The sequence below is a fragment of the Lissotriton vulgaris genome, chromosome 1_2 (genome assembly GCF_964263255.1).
Source record: "Lissotriton vulgaris chromosome 1_2, aLisVul1.2, whole genome shotgun sequence".
Taxonomy (NCBI): Eukaryota; Metazoa; Chordata; class Amphibia; order Caudata; family Salamandridae; genus Lissotriton; species Lissotriton vulgaris.
The window spans coordinates 176,100,941-176,127,102 of record NC_141686.1 but is presented as its reverse complement, the minus strand read 5'-3'; the positions used below and the strand labels follow the sequence as shown (position 1 = coordinate 176,127,102).

The window sequence follows — 26,162 nt, the reverse complement described above, 5'->3', positions numbered from 1 at the left end:
TGCAGGGAGTGGGAGGCAGAAGAGGTGGATCCTCCTCTGAGAGGTGTATCCACGGCTGCACTGATGGAAGAATCAGGCACTTTCTTATCTGTAAGAAGGATATTGACGCTAAATGCAGTTGAAACATTGTTTTTAGATTTTTTCTTACTGGGTGGCAAACTTTGGAATGGTTCTCTGAGACTTCATTTTATTACTTTAACTGTATGAAACTGATTTTAGTTAGCCACCACTTCTCCTTGTCCACCTTTTTTGGCAGACATACCCTTTCTTGTTCTTAAGACCCAATAATTCTTATATTTCTGCACACAGACTTACTTTTTAGAGCAAGCACATTTCTCATTTTCTTGATTGGAACCTTCATTTGGTTCTATTGTTGATGCTATATTTGCTGACGTCAGCAGTTTATAAAACGTTCCGATTCACCTGGAACCTTAGCTTAGCATTAAAGGATTTCTCTTTATTGTAACTGATTTTTAGATAACTTAACATATACCGTCTTTAATAATGTGTACTTGCATGTGCCTAATTGAATTGCCAGGACTATGTTCATACATGCTTTATTCAGGTGACTTCTGATTTATTCTGATTTAGAAAGCCCATGACTAACTCACTGGGGTTTCTCAGCGCTGAGTAAGCAGCTGACATAGAAGAAGTTAGATTAGAATAGCCAAGTTTTTAATAGCTTTCTAAACTTCACAAATGAAGCACATACACAAAGATTTTGAGAAAGAGCATTCCACATGGTAGGGCCCAGGAAGGAAAAGGATCTTCCTCCTTGTCGTGTTAGCTTCACTTGAGGAATCACTGCCAGATTCAAACTGCCAGAATGAAGGTAACGATTTGGGGATGTACGGCTGAACCACTGACCCTAAGTAGGTAGGTCCACAACAAAACATAGCTTTGCAATTATAGCATAAAGCTTTGAAGAGTATGCACTTATTAGTAGGTTGACAGTGACGTGAGGGGAAGCCGAAGCACATTTAGGAATATGGCAAAAAAGCTGAGCTGCAGCATTTTACATAATTTTAAGCCTCTGCACCACATCTTTGGTAGCTCCTAAGTAAAGAATATTGCTATAATCCAATCCTGAGATGATCAAGGCCTACATAATTGTCTTTTGAGTAGAAGTGAGAAGCCATAATATTTCCCTCAAACATTTCAGTAGGCCAAAACAAATAGCTGTCGCCTGCTGGTCTATAGTCTGAAGTCAGAAGCCCCTGTATTTGTCCACTTTACCAGGGTCAGGAAAGGAATCCAATTCATGCGACCACCAGTGAGGGCGCCAGAGTTGAGGCTGATTGTCAATCTCTAAAACCTCAGTCTTATTTCCATTCAGTTTTAGACAGTTGTTCCTCATCCATCCTGCAAACTCCACAAGGCTGAGGCAGAGATTAGGTGGACTCATACCATCCTTGGCACAGAGACACAATAATCTATGTGTTTCATTGGCATAGGAGAACAGAGCCACGTCTTGCACCTCTACGATATCAGCCATAGGGCAGACATAAACATTAAAGTGTGTACGGCTAAAAGACGTTCACTGGGGCACCTATATGGCAGATTAGAAACTGAAGACTCATAAGGCTTAGAAAACACCTAAACGTCCGGTCTTGCATGCTTTGGAAAATTCTCTTCTCTGGAATTCCTGTGGCATAAATGCTGCTTCCTTCTCATTGATACATTGTTGAGTTTATGACTTTAGCCTCAGTTGCAGATAAAGGACCATCCCCGGACATCGCAAGGATTCAAGTTTGTGCCATGTTGCGTGGTGCAAACACCATCCTTATCTCTCACACTGAATTCACAATGAAGATGTCTTGTGATTTGTATTCTGTTACAATGCTAGAGGAGATTGATGGTCAGAATGGGCATCGGAAGGCCTTGCTTTGAACAGTCACCTAATATAATGTAATAATAATAATAGTAATAATATTATTTTGCATAGTTACTTAAAACCATTGCAATACAAAAATAGGTTAAGAACAGAGAATAATAAAAGTACAATTCTAATAAAAGAGAATAAAACATTCACATTTTCCTTAGTTCGAATGTGCACGCAACAGCTTCATGAGCAATAAAGTTATTTTTTTAGTTTTTTGTTTTTTTTGTTTTTTTTAAAGTTCAACTTTATATTTGTAAGGTATTTCTACTTTCCCGATATCCTCATAAGCTCATGGAGTCAGTAATGTCATTCGACAGAGTAATATTAGGTCAATAGTACAGGGACTGTTATAGATTAATTTCTGGCAACTTTTTTTCTACTGCCTTCATAAATTTTACGGAGCTACAGCTCAAGCGAGAATCATGGGGAGAAAAGCAAGCCAGTACTGCCTCCCTTCGTGTACGGATTCCTTGCCGATTGAAGTGGTGTTTCAACAAGTGTTTCCGTTCATTGCGTAATTTCTCGCAAGAGCATATCAAGTGCAGCATGTCCTCTTGCCCCAAGCCACATAGCCGACAAAGGGGATCAGCTTTTATTTTAATCCAGCGTGGGAGATTTTGAGTAGCGGGTAGCAGGCCCAGCCTGTGCTTTAAGAAGGACATTTTGACGGATTTTGAGTATCCCTCGCCAAAGTAGATCTCTGGTGCCTTAGTAGTATACGAGTTTAGGGTCATCCAACCATGCGTTCTTTTGGAGAGGGCTGCCTTATCTTGGACCCATGATAGCTGTTTGATCGATTTCTTGACCAATTTTTTGAGTGTTATATGATTTACTGGGGTATCCCAGAGCTGCTCTAGTCCTGTGTTCGTCCGGCTGTCCAGTAGGAACTTGGCTGCTGCTGAGGATGGATGTTGTACTAACTCTCTCCACAGATATTCATTTAATGTTCCCTGTTTTGATTTCTTACTTTGTCCCAGGCTATCATGTAGGCTCCCTGCCTTGCTAGGAGCTGTTGATCGATGCCGAATTCTAGCCTAATTTGAGCTGGTGAGGTTTGTTTGGGCAGGCTGAAGACGATTCTGTAAGCAGCTGTTATTGTGTTATCAAGGATCTTGGCATCCCTTCCTCTAAGTGCCTCACTCCCATAGGTAATTGTTGGGAGAAGTTTAGCGCGGATTACTTGCGTCAAGGGCAGAAGAGAGGGGCCAGAAAGTTTGTGGTTTAGAGACTTCAGCCAAATTGCCAAAGATAGCCCTTTCCCTCGAATACTCGTTCTCTGGGCTGAAAACTGCCCACCGTTGTCGATCTTCACTCCTAAGTATTTATATATTGGGGTGTCTCCAATTCTTGTCTTATTCCAGTACCATGATGTTAGTTTCCTTTTTTTCCTGCTGATGGTCATTGTCCGACTTTTCTCAAGATTTATTGTGAGCTCATTTTTATCTGAGTAGCATTGTGTTGCAGTCAGGAGGTGTTGAAGTCCTACCTTGGTATAACTTATGAGGACCATATCATCAGCATATAGTAGACAAGGTAATTGCAGTCCTCCTAGCTTCGGAGCGTGGGAGTTACAACCGTTTAAAATGGGAACAAGGTCGCTTAGGAACAAGTTAAATAGGGTGGGGGCCAGGACGCAACCTTGTTACAGGCCCTTGTTGGTCTGTATACGCCTGGACAAAACGGAACCATCCCCCACCTTTATCTGTACCCAGGTCTCTGTGTGGAGGTTGATTAGCAGGTCCAAAAGGGGTCTCGATATCCCCCAGTCGTTCAGTTTAGACCATAAGAGGTTCCGGTTTATGTGGTCAAAAGCGGCCTTATAGTCAATGAAGCAGAAATGAATGGGCATTTTGTTAAATTCTGCCTTGTCTATGAGCATGCCCATGCTCAAAATATTAGTCATTGTGCCTACTGATTTGGCAAATCCTGTCTGGTTGGCCGGGATTAAGGATCTCTCTGTTGCCCAGGCCATCAGCTCTTCTGGAAGGATGCCTGCAAAATATTTTGCCTCGTTGTCGATTAAAGCCACCAATCAATAGTTTTGAGGGGAAGCCTTATCTCCTGCCTTATAAATTGGGGAGATAATTGAGCCCTTCCAGGAGCTTGGCAGGATGTTGAAATGTCGTATCTCTAGAAAAAGGGGTTCCAGGGCTACTGCCCAGCCTGCCACATCTTGTTTATAGAGAATTGGTGGAATTCCATTCGGCCCTGGTGCTCCCTCACCTCTTCCCTTCTTGAGTTGGCGCTGAATGATGTTTTGTAAGTTCGGCAAATTCCCTATTTCGCTCGGAGTGTGCCATTCTGTGGAGCTAATGTCATTGCTCGTTGGAAGTTTTTTGTGAGTATCAAACTCCTGGTCCTGGTTGTTTCCCTCAGCCTGGTTAAAATGGGTGCCAAGATAGTTTGCCCATGTGTCCTCTGAGATATTAGATGATACCCCATGGTGCGTAGGTCTTATAAATGAGTTTATTGATTTCCAGAACCTTGCCCCATAGTTCCGTTTAATGTCAGAGTGAAGTCTCGCCCATAAATTGTCCTCAGCGGATTTATTCGCTTCCCATTTTGATTTTTTCAGTGTTGATTTTAATTTCCGTAATTGGTTGTGCTTTGCTGTATCCATGGGTTTCTGTTGAAGCTCTCTCATTGTGCGGTAGATTGAGGTTTTTATGCCTCTAATTTTTTTTTTTTTTCTTGAGAGTATTTGTCCGATCCTTCATTGCCTGTTTGTGACTGTGGCTTAGGTCTTTTAGCATACGTAGACATAATTTTTGTAAATTGTTCCCATTTTGTGGTTTCGCTGGATCCAGAGCAACTCCCAAGATGCTGTTTTGCCCTTTCCACTAGAGTTTCATCTATTGCTGCTGAATATTTAATTTTTTTGAAGTTGACGGTGTGGATTGACTCTTTTGGTTCTTTAGATAGCTCAAAGTTGGGCTTTACGATCTTAAAGATGGTTTCTTGGGGGCAGTGATCACTGTCTCCACAGCGGCCTATCTGGTATGATTTTAAAAACTGGAATAGTGGTAATGAGATAAAGGTATAGTCTAGGATGCTGCTTGTTCTTGTAGAGTGAAAAGTTGCGGCTGAGGGGTTGTCTCCTGAGGTCCTTCCATTTAGGGCCCTGATGTTGAAGTATTCCAGATCTTTTTAAATCTTATTACCTAGCTTTGTTTGCTTGGAGATTTGTGGAGTCACTTGTGTTGGAATGTCCCAGATTGCATTTTGGATTAGTGGCTCGTCTTCTTGCGTGGTACCCATGAGGTTAAGGTTGAAGTCCCCAGTAAGAACAACATTTGTTGTGGGTCTTTCCCTTATGCAAGTCTCCATAAAACTGCAAAAGTCGTTGGCTGCTTTTCTTTTCCTTCTAGGATGAATGTAGACGTTGATTAAACTAAAGTCGGTGTCAGCGGCACCTGTTTTAAGTTGTGACAGGTAAATATTGACAGCCAGCGAGGCTGTAGAAGTTGGTCCGACTTCTTTAGCCGTCAAGATGCTTGTGGCCGATATATAAGTTACTAGGCCACCTTGAGGGTGCCCATATTTAGCTGTCCTTTTTGCAGCGGAGTAAAAGCGTAAGTAGCCATGAAGGTGCGGGGGATCTGCAAGCCATGTTTCTTGAAATACCACAACATCGAAGTTTCTAATATAGGTCATAAACTCTGGGTCAGTTATTTTAGACGCCAAGCCATTAATGTTCCATGAACATATTCTCAATAAGTCGTGGGCACCCTCCTTTGGCTTGAGGCTAATTTGTCATTCATTATTATTTAAAGTTCTGGCTATCCATCTTGAGTCGGGCAGTCCAGGTGGTTGAATGTATTCATCTGCAATACGTCGAGTGCTCTCATTATGTTGCTCGGCGTGGTTGCCCCCTGGCCCTATCGCTCCTCTCAGGACCGAGTTTCTGAGACTTTTCGTGCTACCTTGTTCTGCCTCATTTTCCGCCGGGACAAGAATATCAGGATATCTTGGCTTTATATATGGTTTTATTGTGATCCCCCAGTTTTTAAAGGTTTCTGCTTCAGCATGTATTTTTTGTGAAATTGCCAAGGTTGTCCAAGTTGCTTTTGTTTTTTCTCTACCTGTGACCTCATCGGCTATAAATTCAATGGATACTAATTCCAAGCTTTTTACTTCTGCCAAAAAGGGAATATGGGATAACAGCCGTAAGATATTGCCTCTATTCAGTGTGTCATGTCTTCCTTGCGAGGTGTAGTCCTGGTTGAACCAAACGGCGCCTGTTGCGTTTCTTTGTTCACTTGTCAGCCCACTCTCTATTTTTGGTTGGCTAGATCGCATTTCCTCTACTAGTCTTATTGCAGTTGTTTTCGTTTGGTTAAAATTAGGTGCGGTGACTCTTAGCTCTCTGCCAGTTATTTGCTGATTTCGTGCAGACGACTCAGCTTTTCTTTGTTCGTTCAACAGCCCTCCCTCTGTTTTGGGAAGGCTGGGTCGCATGTCCTCTACTAGTCGTGTTGCAGTTATTTTAACCTGGTTTGTATTGAGTGCGGTTACTCTTAGCTCTCGGCCGATGGTGTGCTGATTCCATGCTGGCTGCCCGGCCGGGCGATAATTATCTCCAGGCCTGGGGATAAGATCCGCTGTCCCTGTAGTGGATGATTCTTCTTCTCTCTTTATGGGCGGTGTTCCTTGGGTAATTATAGGTAGATAGCTTTCTGGTAGCCCTTTGCCTGTCTCTGCGTTGTCTGGTCTTGGATTATTCCCAGGCTTCGCACCCAGAGTGTGTTCTTGGTTTTTTGTTTTGCGGGAGGTTGGGGCCGGGCTGCCTGCTGCTTTTTTGTGCCTGTTCTGTGATTGATTCAAGAGTTATATTGCTGGCTTCACCGATTTGGAGGCATATATTTTGTGTTCCTGTTTCGGGCGATTTTTGTATACAGATCCCATATGTTTCCAAGGTTTTTGTTTTGGTTTTACTGTTGCACCCCATCCCATTGGTGGTTGTTACCTCGGTAGGAGTCTCAGGTATATTGATGACTTCCTCGCGTTCCAATAGACACGTGGCACCCTCGAGTTGAGCTGCGCTTTGCTCCATGGTTGGAATGTTCCCAAAGAGGTGAAAAAAGCCTTTGCGTTGAGAGTCAATTTTGTGTTTCCTGCCGTTGCGTTTTTTTGCTCGTCTTTGCTTGGCATTCATTTTTAAGCTTGCTTTATCTTCCTCCGCATTTTCAAAGAATGGAGGTTCTGTTGTTCCCGTTTCGCTGACCCCTGTGCTTGTTGGTGTTATAGGTGGAGGGCCCTTGCTTTAGAGTTGCCTTGTCTATTACTCGCCGGCGCTTCTTTGGTCCTTAAGTTGTCTGTGTCAGCCTTGAAGGAGCTATCGCAGAGATTGCTTTGTTTGCGCTTGGATGGCCTTCTGAGCTGTATACACAGGTCGCTCAATATTGTTGGTAATGTTGCCAATTTATCGATGATTGGGCCGCATCCGCATCCATCTCTATAATTCCCAGATCCTTGGTTCGGCTGAGCCAGTTTGTTTTGGAGAAGCGTATTTAGTGTGCCCAACTTCCCATCAATGGCAACCACAAATACCGCCAGTGTGTCAAGTAGCGTCAATTGGATGTCCATTTTATCCGACTGATAGTTGAGGGCTTCTACCAGGAGTTGTGTTGTTTTGAGTAAACTGCACCAGGCGCTTTCATACTTTGTGTGCTTTGGAGTTTCGTCGTGATTTACTGAGGTTGTGGGACTTTTTTGGCCCACCTCTGTAGCCCCCGTATCCTTCACTGGGTGTTCATGAGAGGCATCGCTTTTTGTAATAGGCGTATTCGGCACTTTGATATTTGTCTCACTTTTACTTTTGTCTTGAGTGTATGCAGATAGTAGATCTTCCCACTCTTCCTTACCCAGGTATGAAGATATTTCTATTACCTCTAGCGACGAGGTTGGTGACCTGTCAGTGTGGGCCGTATCCTTCCCGGGCCTCAACGTACTATTGCGGTCAGTTGCTTGTTCAATATGAGTTAAAGTTTGGTTTCCCAAAATTGAGTTGTTCTTTTCCCAGCGCTCCTTTTCAGTGTTTACATTTACTTCATTATAGTCGCTGAGATACTTTGTTTGTTCTTGGCTTATTGCAATGCAGTTCATACGTCCATCGGCTTCGCCTCCTTTGCCGAGTGTGTTGCCCTCACAAGAATTTTCGTTAGCAATAGTGCTTTTGTGAAGTATGTTTATAGACTGGCTTTTTGTGTTGTTACTTGCCCTGTGCACTTGAATAAGGTTTGCTTCTAAAGGCAAATTTCATTCCTGGCTTTATCCCTTCGGTTGTAACGGTGCTTGTGATGCAGCTTTTGTCGCGCTGAGGGGTTGATGTCACTTGTAGTGATCCCCTAGCCATAGGGCTGGGGCTTCCCTTGCTGTTGATTGCTGGCAGTAAGCCAGTGCGCTGCACAGGATTGACAAAGCTGAGACGGTTCGAGGGGTTGCTGTAGGCCTAAAGATTCATTTATGTTTGAGAGTAGTGTGTCCTCCGCGTTTCTTAAGAAATGAAACTTTGTATAAATTTTTGGTTGCAGCATTGTGAGGCTTGTATTTGTTTTGCTGCTCTTTTCTGCTTTAGTCAGTGGCTCACTACTCAGGCTGTTATGGTCGGATTTGTCGCTTGTTATGTCGATTAGCGAACCTTCGCTCTGGGTTGTTTGCCTGGTTTTGGTCGGTGGCTCTTCTCTTACGAGAGCTTTCGGCGATCTTTTGCGTTTATTCGTGCGTTTGTTTGCCCCCCCTTTGTTCGTGGGGCATCCACGAACACGCCCTGATCTCATATCACCAGGGCAGTCCGGCCGTCTAGATCACGTCCGGTGGCGCCAATGGCCAGCGGCCGGGAAAAGGTGGTATAGATTAATGCCTTCCTGCACAGCCTCAGGGGGCCGGGCAATTTGACTGACTGATGCTTGGAAATTAGCAGGTCTGGTGGTGCTTTTTAGCGGTCGGCGTTCCTGCTACGAGCCCCTGGCTTCTGCCGCCTGATGCCTGTCAATAGGTTCTCTGTCTGTAGTGGCTCTTCCACCACCGAGCCTTCTCTGCAAAACCTGCTCCGACTCAGTGCCTCAATGCCTCTGCTCCTTTAGCGTGCGGTGGCTTTCCTTGGGACCCCGCTTCACCCAACTGACAAAAATGCTCACAGGGTACAGCGTACTGGGATGTCCAAGCTTGCTCCCAGCCCTCCACAGTAATGACGCCTTGCTGTAACCGGAGCTGCTGGCACCTTTGTTCTCAGCTCCCCCTGCTCTCATTCACCCCTCCACCAATCCCTTACGTACTCCTTACCTCACCTCATATGTCTGAGATTGAGGGCAAGGGAGAGGGAGAGGGTGAGGCAGCTGAAGCAGGTAGCGGCTTGTCTCACACTTCAACCACCTTGCTGTTCAGATGAGAGGATTTTCACTGCGCTGCCCCCTTTGCGCTCACCGTAAATTCAGCTCAGCTCCGCCGCTGTACCTCCTCTCCACCACCGAACTCTGGCACACAGTCACAGATGGCGGCGCAGGGGGAGGCGGAGGGAGTGTGGAGGGGGTGCCTCAGTTAAGCGTGGCGTCTCCGGCTCCCACCGAATCTGTGGTGTTTTAACAAAAACAGCTCCCTCGGCTTGCCTCAGCTGCTGCAGTTTTCGCGGTTCCCCCGGACAAACGAGTTTAGAGCTGGTGCTGGTGCCGGTGCCGGTGCCGGTGCTGGCTGGCTGGCTTGGCTTGTTTTGCGGCACTTACGACACACGCTTGAAGCTTGCAGCTGGCGGCGTTCTGGCATTCACTAGAAACAGCTCTCTACCACCACCTAGAGTCCGATCTGACTGATGAATAGCCTCAGTCAATCCTTCCAAAATATACCTACCTAATATAATGTGACTTTTCTTCTTATGTGGTCCTGAATGATTGTTATTAGAGATTAGCGCTGATTGTCTTTCTGCGTTATAGTTGTTATTCTGAATTTTTGTTTGTAGCAGAATGGATTTTGTTTAATTCTTTCTCCTTGATTTCCTCTAGTGTGTTGGTTCTTGGTGGTTACCTACTTGGTTAATGGTGGCAAGGCATTCGTTGCTGTTCTTGTTTATTCGTTGTTTGGTAGAAAAGAAGGTGTGTGTGTTGAGTGTTTCCTTTCCCTGCATGAGTGAGCTTGTTCTTCAGAGGGACATTGCGGATGGCAGAAAGTGGTGAGGTAATGGAATATTTATATGCTTTTGCTAGGGTTATTCTGGTGGTTTCCCCAGTTGGAGACTAAAACTATTTGTACTAAAGCTGTGATTTAATCTAAATGAAACATATACTGCTTCCTACGTTTTGGTTCATGACGTACCTACACAAAGTTCCTCCATTCAGACTCAACAAACATATACAACCTTTGGTCCCCAATCTACATTCTTACAATTTGAGTGAATATACGTTAGCACTTGTTCTTGACACAGGATGTATAAACACATGTTCACACTAACAATGAATAAACAACATCCATTAAATAAGTATTACCATTAGTACCAATTTAGTCAACATAGTTCCATGTTTGCATCTTTGCTTAGTGGATGAATTCCTTTATCCTAATCTTCATTAATGATGAGTGAAACAAAATGGAATTATTATTGAACTATCAAAATCTGCTACCGTTCCAACAAAATACTTACATTTATTAGTTCAAATACATTTCTGTATTTGCATCTTTATATCAAAAATATAAGTTAAGTAAAGAATCCCCATCCTGGCCCCTCCCCATGAGAACGGGACAACACTTTGGATCTCGTCAATTTTCCGATCACCATCACATGTTGTTTCTCCCCTTTAATGATTGCTGATTATTATAGAAATGGTATCGGCTTTCTATGTTTCACAATATATAATTACAACACAAAATAGTTAAATAAAAAGGTCTACAAAATCAGAAAATGAACAGAGTGTGAAACAGTATACATTATAATTTCTAACCTGCAAATCAGTAATAAGTAGTTACAAATTTAGAGGAAATATTCCTCTTAAAATGAATTTTCTCACAATGATTTTCCTCAGTCCTTCTTTCACATCCTTGTTTCGCAGGCTGTAGATCAGAGGATTCAACATCGGTATCACAACAGAGTAGAACAGACTTAAAGCCTTGTCCTGGTCAGGAGAATAGGCAGAAGAAGGGCGGAGGTAAGTAAATATGATTGTTCCAAAACATAAGGTCACAACAGTGAAGTGAGAGGCACATGTGGAAAAGACCCGAAGTCTTGCCGCTGAAGAGCGCATTTGCAGGACAGCTGAGATGATGGCAGCATAGGATATTAAAACAGCCAGGAGTGATGAAATAGTCATGGAACCTCCAAATATGAATAATACTACCTCATTGGTGAAAGTGTTGGTGCATGAGAGCTTTAACAAAGGAGGGATGTCACAGCAAAAATGATGAATTTCCCAGTTACAAAAAGTCAGTTGAAACGTACAACCTGTATGTATCATGGAGCTCATAATCCCACCAGTGTATACCATAGAGAGTAGCAGGACACAAAATTTCTTAGTCATGATGGCCATGTAGTGCAATGGCTGACAAACAGCAACATAGCGGTCGTAAGCCATAGTTGCCAGAAGTAGAGCCTCAATAGTACCAGCAGCAAATAAAATGAACAATTGCATTACACAGCTGACAATAAAAATGCTCTTACTTTCAGAAAGCAGGTCCACAAGCATTCTAGGGGCAATGTCAGAGGAATAGCAAATATCTACAAAGGACAGATGGCTCAGGAAGAAGTACATAGGAGTCTGAAGATGTGGGGTCAGCCAGATTAATACAATGATGCCAATGTTGCCAATCACTGTGAGGATATAGACCACAGTGAACAGTGCAAAGAGAATCAGCTTCAACCTGGGGTCCTCTGTCAATCCCACTAGAGTGAATTCACTGTGAAGAGTGCTATTTACGGCTTCCATGTCCATTGGGACCTTTCTCAGTAAGAGTACAATGAGACAACAGACACCAGAGATTTTGTTGGAAGGCTTAGTATGGTATAAGCAGGGAAGACCTTGTATTGTATTGTATTGTATTGTTATTTATATAGCGCGGTTGCTGCCCAGTGGGCGTCCAAGCGCTTAGATAGTTGAACTTTCGTCAATATCATTGGAAAACCAATAATTATGACAGTAGTTAAAATGGATAGCATCCGTCTGTGTTCATTGTGACAAGATATTTACATCTGTAACAAAAGAGAACATTTGTTTAATAAGTTAATTTATTCTTACAACTTTTAGTTAAATGACACTGTAGTTAAAACATAAACCAATGTGTTTTACAGAAAATTCAGAGGGCCTATCTACAAATTGAATTGTATAGAACATTTAGTAGTGCTAATACTACTATTAACATACTACATAATGCCCTACTAAAACCTACATGTGGAGGTTCCGCCTCCACCTCTCCTTTTTAGGTTCTGCCTGTACAACGCTTGCGCTGTGCTTGTGAAATATTTTGTATTTGATATATTTTAAAAGAAACATTCTCATTTGTGTGGGATTGTCCCTTTCTTTTTCCTTTGTTTCTATTGGTTGAGTGCTGTATTTCCTTTATCAATGCTTGTTTTTTGGTGTGCATCTCTTATCAGTATCCCAAAGCCTGATTACTCATTATCATCGGCCTCTGATCAGTTTTTAAGTCTGGAACTACTTTTGCTGCATCATGACTGCCTACATTTCTTCCCCTGGCTGCACACTAAACTTTCCCTTGCTCCGACGCCAGGGACACATTTCAGTTGTTTTTTTTCCACAATGCATTTACCAATGCTTTTTTTCCCTTTCATGTATTATTTCACAAGACTTAGAGCGCATAGTGCTCCAAGCCTGCTTGTTGTTTCATAAAGCCCAAACTGCTGCATCAGTGTGCCAGATGTTAACATGTTACTAAAACCTGCCCTAGAACCACCTTGTAGAAGATGCTTTTAGCATTTGAAGTAGTCATGTTTTTCACAAAGGAGAGCTCACAGAAATGAACCCTTGCCAAAAAATATATTTTAGAAGATGCCAGAGAACACCTATAGGACAAGACCTGTAGCATATTGTGTGATATAGCCTATAGTGAAAGGGACTGATGTAGAGCAAAATTCATTTTTCATTTGTAGGGGTGCATCATAATCATGAGTAGTCTGCACCTGCATATAATCCTCTGTTGTATTAACCTGGGACAGTAGAACAGTAGAACATGCACTGTAATAATGTCAAAGGTGAAATGTTACGGATATTTTCAATGTAACTTGAAGAAATTAACGTTGAAACTAGATGTGAAAACATTAATGTGTAGAATTCGTATTTGCTGCTGACAATAATATGCATGTTTAATGTGCTTAGGTAACATGTTAATTTAATGACGCTCAGTTAAAGTGTTTGTTTTATATGTGAAGCCTGTGTGCTATTGTCTTAAATTGGCTGAGTTCTGTAGGCCTGAGATGCATTTACCCTGGGAGCTCTTGCATTAGATTTAATAGTCAAATTTCATGTGCATGTTAGATTTATTCTTTCGCACATTTCTGTTGTAGGTGGATAATTCATCCTTATTAGCTAGAATAATGTATTTGTTTTAGGAGTTCAGCTTAGGGAGAAGAGGATATATTGAGCTTTGATACTGATAATGAAGAACTGTTGTACTTTCTCATCAGACCAAGCCTGGGACTCAAGGTCATCTTGCCAAGGCATTGGAGCAGCGCTGCCTAATGGAAAATCCCCCAAAAGGAGTTGGCTAGACTGGATGGCCTGATGCTGCAATGCATCTTGGGATACTTCCTGTGGTATTGGTGTATCAAAGTTAGGGAAAGTGTCCGGGGGACTTATGCCGTGCCTTGAGACAGAGAGCATCTTAGAACGAGCTCTGTAGCTTAATTCTACTAGACCCATCTGATGTGAAGAGAGTTCATAGGAAGGCTTCACACACTGCAACCTTAATTAATCTTACCTTGTGAAATGCTATGTAGGGATTTCACTCTAGTGGTAGTGTAGGGACAGATTAATGTTGTATACCCACGACCTTCCAATGAAGGGGAATCTCAATATCTGCTCTGTTATTTTCTGTAACCTGATTCTCAAACTGATCATACTGTGCATGCTGCACTGCCTTAACTTCATGTATAGATTTGGTTTTGTATTAGTTCCAATGTATTTCTACTCTTGCATTTTGAGGTGCCTGTAGATACAGCTGTTTTTTTAATAAACTAACTAAACTTAACTGGGAGTCTGTGATTCTTAAGAGTCATGGTAAATTGTAACAGAAGTGTTTAATTGGCTAACAATTTCTCACCCCTTCAGGCTTTTATGCTGTCAAAAAGTACTATCGACCTGAAGTTCCAGAGCAGATCTAATAATTGGAATCCGGTTTCTCTAGGTCTGATTTCTGAATTCTGTCTAACCACAGAATTTTTGTGTTCTTTAATTATGTAAGTGAAGCTACAAGCAAAGTCTGGTCTTATGTTATCCATTCTGTTCATATTTGTATCACATTTGATTGTCTGTCCTCATAGCAAGCAGAACCAATATGCCTCTAGCGTAACCTAGAACCTTTGCCTCTAAGGTGACGTAGAATATTCATGGTTCTCTGTGCTCTAACTTCAGGATATTGTTTCCAATTGACATGTCTGTGGTATAAAGTGGTACGCAGACAGACATGGCTTCTCCGCTAAGGCGGAGGAACGATGCCCCTGTGCACACTGAGTGAGCAATTAAAAAGTAAAAAATAAAATTACAAAAAATAAACATTATTATAATTTCATTTAAATGTACTAGTTACATTGTATGGGGTCAGGGCAAGCTGGGCTGTTTAGAGGCTGGGGAGAAGTGGTAGAACCCTCCTAAGTGCACATGAATGTAAGGCCGGCCCGCTGGGGCAAGCCAAAACATTCAGGCACACTTTGCATGTTCTCCAAACAGACTGCACTACAGCCTGGGTGGAGAACATGACCAGGGTCCGATTCCCTGTCTGAGTGCCACACCATGGTGCTCAGACCATTCACAATGCTGCATTGCAGCATTATGATTGGCTCAGGGGAGCCTAGGTGCTCACCAATCACAATGCTGCATTGCAGCAATGTGATTGCCTCAGGGAAGACTGGGTCCTTGCTGCTTCCACAGAAGCCAGGAAGGGGACAAGAAGACGAGAGGACAGAGGAAAGGTGGCGCCTTGCCACATCCAGGTAAGTGTTTTTTAAATGTATTTTTCATTTTCTCCCCCCTCCCTCTGCTTCCCCCCACTGATTTGTCCCCACACACCCATTTGATAGCAGACACTACTGCAGGTAGAGACACACAAAGGAGTGAACGATGCTCTGAAGTAGTTAGATTACGCAGATCCCTAGAATTGTCCAGCTCTAAGCCTGAATGGGTTATCCAGTCCCAGTTTTCTGTTCCTTTTTAGACCTGTAAGCCTAAATGAATAATTACCCTCAACAGGACTTCAAATCTCGCAGATAGAACAGGGAAACTTTAAATCTGTGAGATTTGCACTTAGTGATCTGCACACAACCTTTACACATAACATTTGGCAATGAGCTGTTATACAACTAAAACTAGTGCTCCTTTGGTCAACTGCCGTGTGGGGTCCCTCAAGGCTCATCCCTGAGTCCAACACTATTTAATATCTACGTGTCGGACCTTGCAAATGTCATCAAAGCATTTGGGATGAGCCTGACCTCCTACGCCGATGACACCCAATTGGTACTGGCTATCAAAGGGGACGGGGAGGAAGTGGCCAATCAATTCACGAGAGGAATGATGGCAATAGGTGACTGGATGGCCACGAATTGTCTGAAACTCAATTCAGAAAAAACTGAAGTGGTCATCTTCGGTCACCTCTCCCCGGGCTGGTCACCTGTCTGGTGGCCACCATCTTTCGGTCCCCCGCCGAGTCCAGCTAGCAAAGTGAGAAATCTAGGCGTCATCTTCGATGCTGGCCTCAATTTTATGGCACATGCAAATAAAACTGCGGCGTCAGCTCATATGAAATTGAGAATGATTAGAAAAATACTACCTTTCCTACCGAACACGGCCGGGAAAACACTGGTCAGCTCACTAGTCCTGTCCTCCTTGGACTATTGTAACGCTCTATTCTTAAATGCCCAAGTCCGAGTGACAAATAAGATGCAGTCAATCCAAAATGCAGCCGCACGAATGCTGGCTGGGATCCCCAAGTTCGCACCTATTTCGCTCGGAGTGTGCCATTCTGTGGAGCTAATGTCATTGCTCGTTGGAAGTTTTTTGTGAGTATCAAACTCCTGGTCCTGGTTGTTTCCCTCAGCCTGGTTAAAATGGGTGCCAAGATAGTTTGCCCATGTGTCCTCTGAGATATTAGATGATACCCCATGGTGCGTAGGTCTTATAAATGAGTTTATTGATTTCCAGAACCTTGCCCCATAGTTCCGTTTAATGTCAGAGTGAAGTCTCGCCCATAAATTGTCCTCAGCGGATTTATTTGCTTCCCATTTTGATTTTTTCAGTGTTGATTTTAATTTCCGTAATTGGTTGTGCTTTGCTGTATCCGTGGGTTTCTGTTGAAGCTCTTTCATTGTGCGGTAGATTGAGGTTTTTATGCCTCTAATTTTTTTTTCTTTTTTCTTGAGAGTATTTGCCCGATCCTTCATTGCCTGTTTGTGACTGTGGCTTAGGTCTTTTAGCATACGTAGACATAATTTTTGTAAATTGTTCCCATTTTGTGGTTTCGCTGGATCCAGAGCAACTCCCAAGATGCTGTTTTGCCCTTTCCACTAGAGTTTCATCTATTGCTGCTGAATATTTAATTTTTTTGAAGTTGACGGTGTGGATTGACTCTTTTGGTTCTTTAGATAGCTCAAAGTTGGGCTTTACGATCTTAAAGATGGTTTCTTGGGGGCAGTGATCACTGTCTCCACAGCGGCCTATCTGGTATGATTTTAAAAACTGGAATAGTGGTAATGAGATAAAGGTATAGTCTAGGATGCTGCTTGTTCTTGTAGAGTGAAAAGTTGCGGCTGAGGGGTTGTCTCCTAAGGTCCTTCCATTTAGGGCCCTGATGTTGAAGTATTCCAGATCTTTTTAAATCTTATTACCTAGCTTTGTTTGCTTGGAGATTTGTGGAGTCACTTGTGTTGGAATGTCCCAGATTGCATTTTGGATTAGTGGCTCGTCTTCTTGCGTGGTACCCATGAGGTTAAGGTTGAAGTCCCCAGTAAGAACAACATTTGTTGTGGGTCTTTCCCTTATGCAAGTCTCCATAAAACTGCAAAAGTCGTTGGCTGCTTTTCTTTTCCTTCTAGGATGAATGTAGACGTTGATTAAACTAAAGTCGGTGTCAGCGGCACCTGTTTTAAGTTGTGACAGGTAAATATTGACAGCCAGCGAGGCTGTAGAAGTTGGTCCGACTTCTTTAGCCGTCAAGATGCTTGTGGCCGATATATAAGTTACTAGGCCACCTTGAGGGTGCCCATATTTAGCTGTCCTTTTTGCAGCGGAGTAAAAGCGTAAGTAGCCATGAAGGTGCGGGGGATCTGCAAGCCATGTTTCTTGAAATACCACAACATCGAAGTTTCTAATATAGGTCATAAACTCTGGGTCAGTTATTTTAGACGCCAAGCCATTAATGTTTCATGAACATATTCTCAATAAGTCGTGGGCGCCCTCCTTTGGCTTGAGGCTAATTTGTCATTCATTATTATTTAAAGTTCTGGCTGTCCATATTGAGTCGGGCAGTCCAGGTGGTTGAATGTATTCATCTGCAATACGTCGAGTGCTCTCATTATGTTGCTCGGCGTTGTTGCCCCCTGGCCCTATCGCTCCTCTCAGGACCGAGTTTCTGAGACTTTTCGTGATACCTTGGTCTGCCTCATTTTCCGCCGGGACAAGAATATCAGGATATCTTGGCTTTATATATGGTTTTATTGTGATCCCCCAGTTTTTAAAGGTTTCTGCTTCAGCATGTATTTTTTGTGAAATTGCCAAGGTTGTCCAAGTTGCTTTTGTTTTTTCTCTACCTGTGACCTCATCGGCTATAAATTCAATGGATACTAATTCCGAGCTATTTACTTCTGCCAAAAAGGGAATATGGGATAACAGCCGTAAGATATTGCCTCTATTCAGTGTGTCATGTCTTCCTTGCGAGGTGTAGTCCTGGTTGAACCAAACTGCGCCTGTTGCGTTTCTTTGTTCACTTGTCAGCTCACTCTCTATTTTTGGTTGGCTAGATCGCATTTCCTCTACTAGTCTTATTGCAGTTGTTTTCGTTTGGTTAAAATTAGGTGCGGTGACTCTTAGCTCTCTGCCAGTTATTTGCTGATTTCGTGCAGACGACTCAGCTTTTCTTTGTTCGTTCAACAGCCCTCCCTCTGTTTTGGGAAGGCTGGGTCGCATGTCCTCTACTAGTCGTGTTGCAGTTATTTTAACCTGGTTTGTATTGAGTGCGGTTACTCTTAGCTCTCGGCCGATGGTGTGCTGATTCCATGCTGGCTGCCCGGCCGGGCGATAATTATCTCCAGGCCTGGGGATAAGATCCGCTGTCCCTGTAGTGGATGATTCTTCTTCTCTCTTTATGGGCGGTGTTCCTTGGGTAATTATAGGTAGATAGCTTTCTGGTAGCCCTTTGCCTGTCTCTGCGTTGTCTGGTCTTGGATTATTCCCAGGCTTCGCACCCAGAGTGTGTTCTTGGTTTTTTGTTTTGCGGGAGGTTGGGGCCGGGCTGCCTGCTGCTTTTTTGTGCCTGTTCTGTGATTGATTCAAGAGTTATATTGCTGGCTTCACCGATTTGGAGGCATACATTTTGTGTTCCTGTTTCGGGCGATTTTTGTATACAGATCCCATATGTTTCCAAGGTTTTTGTTTTGGTTTTACTGTTGCACCCCATCCCATTGGTGGTTGTTACCTCGGTAGGAGTCTCAGGTATATTGATGACTTCCTCGCTTTCCGATAGACACGTGGCACCCTCGAGTTGAGCTGCGCTTTGCTCCATGGTTGGAATGTTCCCAAAGAGGTGAAAAAAGCCTTTGCGTTGAGAGTCAATTTTGTGTTTCCTGCCGTTGCGTTTTTTTGCTCGTCTTTGCTTGGCATTCATTTTTAAGCTTGCTTTATCTTCCTCCGCATTTTCAAAGAATGGAGGTTCTGTTGTTCCGGTTTCGCTGACCCCTGTGCTTGTTGGTGTTATAGGTGGAGGGCCCTTGCTTTAGAGTTGCCTTGTCTATTACTCGCCGGCGCTTCTTTGGTCCTTAAGTTGTCTGTGTCAGCCTTGAAGGAGCTATCGCAGAGATTGCTTTGTTTGCGCTTGGATGGCCTTCTGAGCTGTATACACAGGTCGCTCAATATTGTTGGTAATGTTGCCAATTTATCGATGATTGGGCCGCATCCGCATCCATCTCTATAATTCCCAGATCCTTGGTTCGGCTGAGCCAGTTTGTTTTGGAGAAGCGTATTTAGTGTGCCCAACTTCCCATCAATGGCAACCACAAATACCGCCAGTGTGTCAAGTAGCGTCAATTGGATGCCCATTTTATCCGACTGATAGTTGAGGGCTTCTACCAGGAGTTGTGTTGTTTTGAGTAAACTGCACCAGGCGCTTTCATACTTTGTGTGCTTTGGAGTTTCGTCGTGATTTTCTGAGGTTGTGGGACTTTTTTGGCCCACCTCTGTAGCCCCCGTATCCTTCACTGGGTGTTCATGAGAGGCATCGCTTTTTGTAATAGGCGTATTCGGCACTTTGATATTTGTCTCACTTTTACTTTTGTCTTGAGTGTATGCAGATAGTAGATCTTCCCACTCTTCCTTACCCAGGTATGAGGATATTTCTATTACCTCTAGCGACGAGGTTGGTGACCTGTCAGTGTGGGCTGTATCCTTCCCGGGCCTCAACGTACTATTGCGGTCAGTTGCTTGTTCAATATGAGTTAAAGTTTGGTTTCCCAAAATTGAGTTGTTCTTTTCCCAGCGCTCCTTTTCAGTGTTTACATTTACTTCATTATAGTCGCTGAGATACTTTGTTTGTTCTTGGCTTATTGCAATGCAGTTCATACGTCCATCGGCTTCGCCTCCTTTGCCGAGTGTGTTGCCCTCACAAGAATTTTCATTAGCAATAGTGCTTTTGTGAAGTATGTTTATAGACTGGCTTTTTGTGTTGTTACTTGCCCTGTGCACTTGAATAAGGTTTGCTTCTAAGGCAAATTTCATTCCTGGCTTTATCCCTTCGGTTGTAACGGTGCTTGTGATGCAGCTTTTGTCGCGCTGAGGGGTTGATGTCACTTGTAGTAATCCCCTAGCCATAGGGCTGGGGCTTCCCTTGCTGTTGATTGCTGGCAGTAAGCCAGTGCGCTGCACAGGATTGACAAAGCTGAGACGGTTCGAGGGGTTGCTGTAGGCCTAAAGATTCATTTATGTTTGAGAGTAGTGTGTCCTCCGCGTTTCTTAAGAAATGAAACTTTGTATAAATTTTTGGTTGCAGCATTGTGAGGCTTGTATTTGTTTTGCTGCTCTTTTCTGCTTTAGTCAGTGGCTCACTACTCAGGCTGTTATGGTCGGATTTGTCGCTTGTTATGTCGATTAGCGAACCTTCGCTCTGGGTTGTTTGCCTGGTTTTGGTCGGTGGCTCTTCTCTTACGAGAGCTTTCGGCGATCTTTTGCGTTTATTCGTGCGTTTGTTTGCCCCCCCTTTGTTCGTGGGGCATCCACGAACACGCCCTGATCTCATATCACCAGGGCAGTCCGGCCGTCTAGATCACGTCCGGTGGCGCCAATGGCCAGCGGCCGGGAAAAGGTGGTATAGATTAATGCCTTCCTGCACAGCCTCAGGGGGCCGGGCAATTTGACTGACTGATGCTTGGAAATTAGCAGGTCTGGTGGTGCTTTTTAGCGGTCGACGTTCCTGCTACGAGCCCCTGGCTTCTGCCGCCTGATGCCTGTCAATAGGTTCTCTGTCTGTAGTGGCTCTTCCACCACCGAGCCTTCTCTGCAAAACCTGCTCTGACTCAGTGCCTCAATGCCTCTGCTCCTTTAGCGTGCGGTGGCTTTCCTTGGGACCCCGGTTCACCCAACTGACAAAAATGCTCACAGGGTACAGCGTACTGGGATGTCCAAGCTTGCTCCCAGCCCTCCACAGTAATGACGCCTTGCTGTAACCGGAGCTGCTGGCACCTTTGTTCTCAGCTCCTCCTGCTCTCATTCACCCCTCCACCAATCCCTTACGTACTCCTTACCTCACCTCATATGTCTGAGATTGAGGGCAAGGGAGAGGGAGAGGGTGAGGCAGCTGAAGCAGGTAGCGGCTTGTCTCACACTTTAACCACCTTGCTGTTCAGATATGAGGATTTTCACTGCGCTGCCCCCTTTGGCTTACCGTAAATTCAGCTCAGCTCCGCTGCTGTACCTCCTCTCCACCACCGAGCTCTGGCACACAGTCACAGATGGCGGCGCAGGGGGAGGCGGAGGGAGTGTGGAGGGGGTGCCTCAGTTAAGCGTGGCGTCTCCGGCTCCCACCGAATCTGTGGTGTTTTAACAAAAACAGCTCCCTCGGCTTGCCTCAGCTGCTGCAGTTTTCGCGGTTCCCCCGGACAAACGAGTTTAGAGCTGGTGCTGGTGCCGGTGCCGGTGCCGGTGCCGGTGCTGGCTGGCTGGCTTGGCTTGTTTTGCGGCACTTACGACACACGCTTGAAGCTTGCAGCTGGCGGCGTTCTGGCATTCACTAGAAACAGCTCTCTACCACCACCTAGAGTCCGATCTGACTGATGAATAGCCTCAGTCAATCCTTCCAAAATATACCTACCTAATATAATGTGACTTTTCTTCTTATGTGGTCCTGAATGATTGTTATTAGAGATTAGCGCTGATTGTCTTTCTGCGTTATAGTTGTTATTCTGAATTTTTGTTTGTAGCAGAATGGATTTTGTTTAATTCTTTCTCCTTGATTTCCTCTAGTGTGTTGGTTCTTGGTGGTTACCTACTTGGTTAATGGTGGCAAGGCATTCGTTGCTGTTCTTGTTTATTCGTTGTTTGGTAGAAAAGAAGGTGTGTGTGTTGAGTGTTTCCTTTCCCTGCATGAGTGAGCTTGTTCTTCAGAGGGACATTGCGGATGGCAGAAAGTGGTGAGGTAATGGAATATTTATATGCTTTTGCTAGGGTTATTCTGGTGGTTTCCCCAGTTGGAGACAAAAACTATTTGTACTAAAGCTGTGATTTAATCTAAATGAAACATATACTGCTTCCTACGTTTTGGTTCATGACGTACCTACACAAAGTTCCTCCATTCAGACTCAACAAACATATACAACCTTTGGTCCCCAATCTACATTCTTACAATTTGAGTGAATATACGTTAGCACTTGTTCTTGACACAGGATGTATAAACATATGTTCACACTAACAATGAATAAACAACATCCATTAAATAAGTATTACCATTAGTACCAATTTAGTCAACATAGTTCCATGTTGGCATCTTTGCTTAGTGGATGAATTCCGTTATCCTAATCTTCATTAATGATGAGTGAAACAAAATGGAATTATTATTGAACTATCAAAATCTGCTACCGTTCCGACAAAATACTTACATTTATTAGTTCAAATACATTTCTGTATTTGCATCTTTATATCAAAAATATAAGTTAAGTAAAGAATCCCCATCCTGGCCCCTCCCCATGAGAACGGGACAACACTTTGGATCTCGTCAATTTTCCGATCACCATCACATGTTGTTTCTCCCCTTTAATGATTGCTGATTATTATAGAAATGGTATCGGCTTTCTATGTTTCACAATATATAATTACAACACAAAATAGTTAAATAAAAAGGTCTACAAAATCAGAAAATGAACAGAGTGTGAAACAGTATACATTATAATTTCTAACCTGCAAATCAGTAATAAGTAGTTACAAATTTAGAGGAAATATTCCTCTTAAAATGAATTTTCTCACAATGATTTTCCTCAGTCCTTCTTTCACATCCTTGTTTCGCAGGCTGTAGATCAGAGGATTCAACATCGGTATCACAACAGAGTAGAACAGACTTAAAGCCTTGTCCTGGTCAGGAGAATAGGCAGAAGAAGGGCGGAGGTAAGTAAATATGATTGTTCCAAAACATAAGGTCACAACAGTGAAGTGAGAGGCACATGTGGAAAAGACCCGAAGTCTTGCCGCTGAAGAGCGCATTTGCAGGACAGCTGAGATGATGGCAGCATAGGATATTAAAACAGCCAGGAGTGATGAAATAGTCATGGAACCTCCAAATATGAATAATACTACCTCATTGGTGAAAGTGTTGGTGCATGAGAGCTTTAACAAAGGAGGGATGTCACAGCAAAAATGATGAATTTCCCAGTTACAAAAAGTCAGTTGAAACGTACAACCTGTATGTATCATGGAGCTCATAATCCCACCAGTGTATACCATAGAGAGTAGCAGGACACAAAATTTCTTAGTCATGATGGCCATGTAGTGCAATGGCTGACAAACAGCAACATAGCGGTCGTAAGCCATAGTTGCCAGAAGTAGAGCCTCAATAGTACCAGCAGCAAATAAAATGAACAATTGCATTACACAGCTGACAATAAAAATGCTCTTACGTTCAGAAAGCAGGTCAACAAGCATTCTAGGGGCAATGTCAGAGGAATAGCAAATATCTACAAAGGACAGATGGCTCAGGAAGAAGTACATAGGAGTCTGAAGATGTGGGGTCAGCCAGATTAATACAATGATGCCAATGTTGCCAATCACTGTGAGGATATAGACCACAGTGAACAGTGCAAAGAGAATCAGCTTCAACCTGGGGTCCTCTGTCAATCCCACTAGAGTGAATTCACTGTGAAGAGTGCTATTTACGGCTTCCATGTCCATTGGGACCTTTCTCAGAAGGAGTACAATGAGACAACAGACACCAGAGATTTTGTTGGAAGGCTTAGTATGGTATAAACAGGGAAGACCTTGTATTGTATTGTATTGTATTGTTATTTATATAGCGCGGTTGCTGCCCAGTGGGCGTCCAAGCGCTTAGATAGTTGAACTTTCGTCAATATCATTGGAAAACCAATAATTATGACAGTAGTTAAAATGGATAGCATCCGTCTGTGTTCATTGTGACAAGATATTTACATCTGTAACAAAAGAGAACATTTGTTTAATAAGTTAATTTATTCTTACAACTTTTAGTTAAATGACACTGTAGTTAAAACATAAACCAATGTGTTTTACAGAAAATTCAGAGGGCCTATCTACAAATTGAATTGTATAGAACATTTAGTAGTGCTAATACTACTATTAACATACTACATAATGCCCTACTAAAACCTACATGTGGAGGTTCCGCCTCCACCTCTCCTTTTTAGGTTCTGCCTGTACAACGCTTGCGCTGTGCTTGTGAAATATATTGTATTTGATATATTTTAAAAGAAACATTCTCATTTGTGTGGGATTGTCTCTTTCTTTTTCCTTTGTTTCTATTGGTTGAGTGCTGTATTTCCTTTATCAATGCTTGTTTTTTGGTGTGCATCTCTTATCAGTATCCCAAAGCCTGATTACTCATTATCATCGGCCTCTGATCAGTTTTTAAGTCTGGAACTACTTTTGCTGCATCATGACTGCCTATATTTCTTCCCCTGGCTGCACACTAAACTTTCCCTTGCTCCGACGCCAGGGACACATTTCAGTTGTTTTTTTTCCACAATGCATTTACCAATGCTTTTTTTCCCTTTCATGTATTATTTCACAAGACTTAGAGCGCATAGTGCTCCAAGCCTGCTTGTTGTTTCATAAAGCCCAAACTGCTGCATCAGTGTGCCAGATGTTAACATGTTACTAAAACCTGCCCTAGAACCACCTTGTAGAAGATGCTTTTAACATTTGAAGTAGTCATGTTTTTCACAAAGGAGAGCTCACAGAAATGAACCCTTGCCAAAAAATATATTTTAGAAGATGCCAGAGAACACCTATAGGACAAGACCTGTAGCATATTGTGTGATATAGCCTATAGTGAAAGGGACTGATGTAGAGCAAAATTCATTTTTCATTTGTAGGGGTGCATCATAATCATGAGTAGTCTGCACCTGCATATAATCCTCTGTTGTATTAACCTGGGACAGTAGAACAGTAGAACATGCACTGTAATAATGTCAAAGGTGAAATGTTACGGATATTTTCAATGTAACTTGAAGAAATTAACGTTGAAACTAGATGTGAAAACATTAATGTGTAGAATTCGTATTTGCTGCTGACAATAATATGCATGTTTAATGTGCTTAGGTAACATGTTAATTTAATGACGCTCAGTTAAAGTGTTTGTTTTATATGTGAAGCCTGTGTGCTATTGTCTTAAATTGGCTGAGTTCTGTAGGCCTGAGATGCATTTACCCTGGGAGCTCTTGCATTAGATTTAATAGTCAAATTTCATGTGCATGTTAGATTTATTCTTTCGCACATTTCTGTTGTAGGTGGATAATTCATCCTTATTAGCTAGAATAATGTATTTATTTTAGGAGTTCAGCTTAGGGAGAAGAGGATATATTGAGCTTTGATACTGATAATGAAGAACTGTTGTACTTTCTCATCAGACCAAGCCTGGGACTCAAGGTCATCTTGCCAAGGCATTGGAGCAGCGCTGCCTAATGGAAAATCCCCCAAAAGGAGTTGGCTAGACTGGATGGCCTGATGCTGCAATGCATCTTGGGATACTTCCTGTGGTATTGGTGTATCAAAGTTAGGGAAAGTGTCCGGGGGACTTATGCCGTGCCTTGAGACAGAGAGCATCTTAGAACGAGCTCTGTAGCTTAATTCTACTAGACCCATCTGATGTGAAGAGAGTTCATAGGAAGGCTTCACACACTGCAACCTTAATTAATCTTACCTTGTGAAATGCTATGTAGGGATTTCACTCTAGTGGTAGTGTAGGGACAGATTAATGTTGTATACCCACGACCTTCCAATGAAGGGGAATCTCAATATCTGCTCTGTTATTTTCTGTAACCTGATTCTCAAACTGATCATACTGTGCATGCTGCACTGCCTTAACTTCATATATAGATTTGGTTTTGTATTAGTTCCAATGTATTTCTACTCTTGCATTTTGAGGTGCCTGTAGGTACAGCTGTTTTTTTAATAAACTAACTAAACTTAACTGGGAGTCTGTGATTCTTAAGAGTCATGGTAAATTGTAACAGAAGTGTTTAATTGGCTAACAATTTCTCACCCCTTCAGGCTTTTATGCTGTCAAAAAGTACTATCGGAGGGGCGTGGCCAAGATGGCGGGGTGAGCGGACGCTTCCTCCCGTAGCTCCTCCGGCCCGGCTCAGCTCGAGCCCCGATTCCTGCGCCTCTCTCCCCCCGCGGCTGCACTGCGG

The 26,162-nt window shown here is 43.1% G+C and overlaps 2 protein-coding genes across 2 annotated transcripts; both read right to left on the bottom strand.

Annotated features, from left to right (window-relative positions):
* Nucleotides 1-10,830: 10,830 nt before the first annotated feature.
* On the bottom strand, nt 10,831-11,793 carry LOC147734812 (olfactory receptor 5AR1-like). The gene has a single exon (XM_086952484.1). It carries the CDS (start codon nt 11,791-11,793, stop codon nt 10,831-10,833), a length of 963 nt encoding a protein of 320 aa, XP_086808610.1.
* A 10,911-nt stretch (nt 11,794-22,704) lies between these two features.
* LOC147734811 (olfactory receptor 5AR1-like) lies at nt 22,705-23,667 on the bottom strand. Its single transcript, XM_086952483.1, has one exon. It carries the CDS (start codon nt 23,665-23,667, stop codon nt 22,705-22,707), a length of 963 nt encoding a protein of 320 aa, XP_086808609.1.
* Nucleotides 23,668-26,162: the final 2,495 nt, after the last annotated feature.

What these genes read in the sequence shown, in the direction of transcription:
- LOC147734812 (XM_086952484.1), bottom strand. Translation starts at nt 11,793, where the DNA reads ATGGACATGGAAGCCGTAAATAGCACTCTTCACAGTGAATTCACTCTA.
- LOC147734811 (XM_086952483.1), bottom strand. Translation starts at nt 23,667, where the DNA reads ATGGACATGGAAGCCGTAAATAGCACTCTTCACAGTGAATTCACTCTA.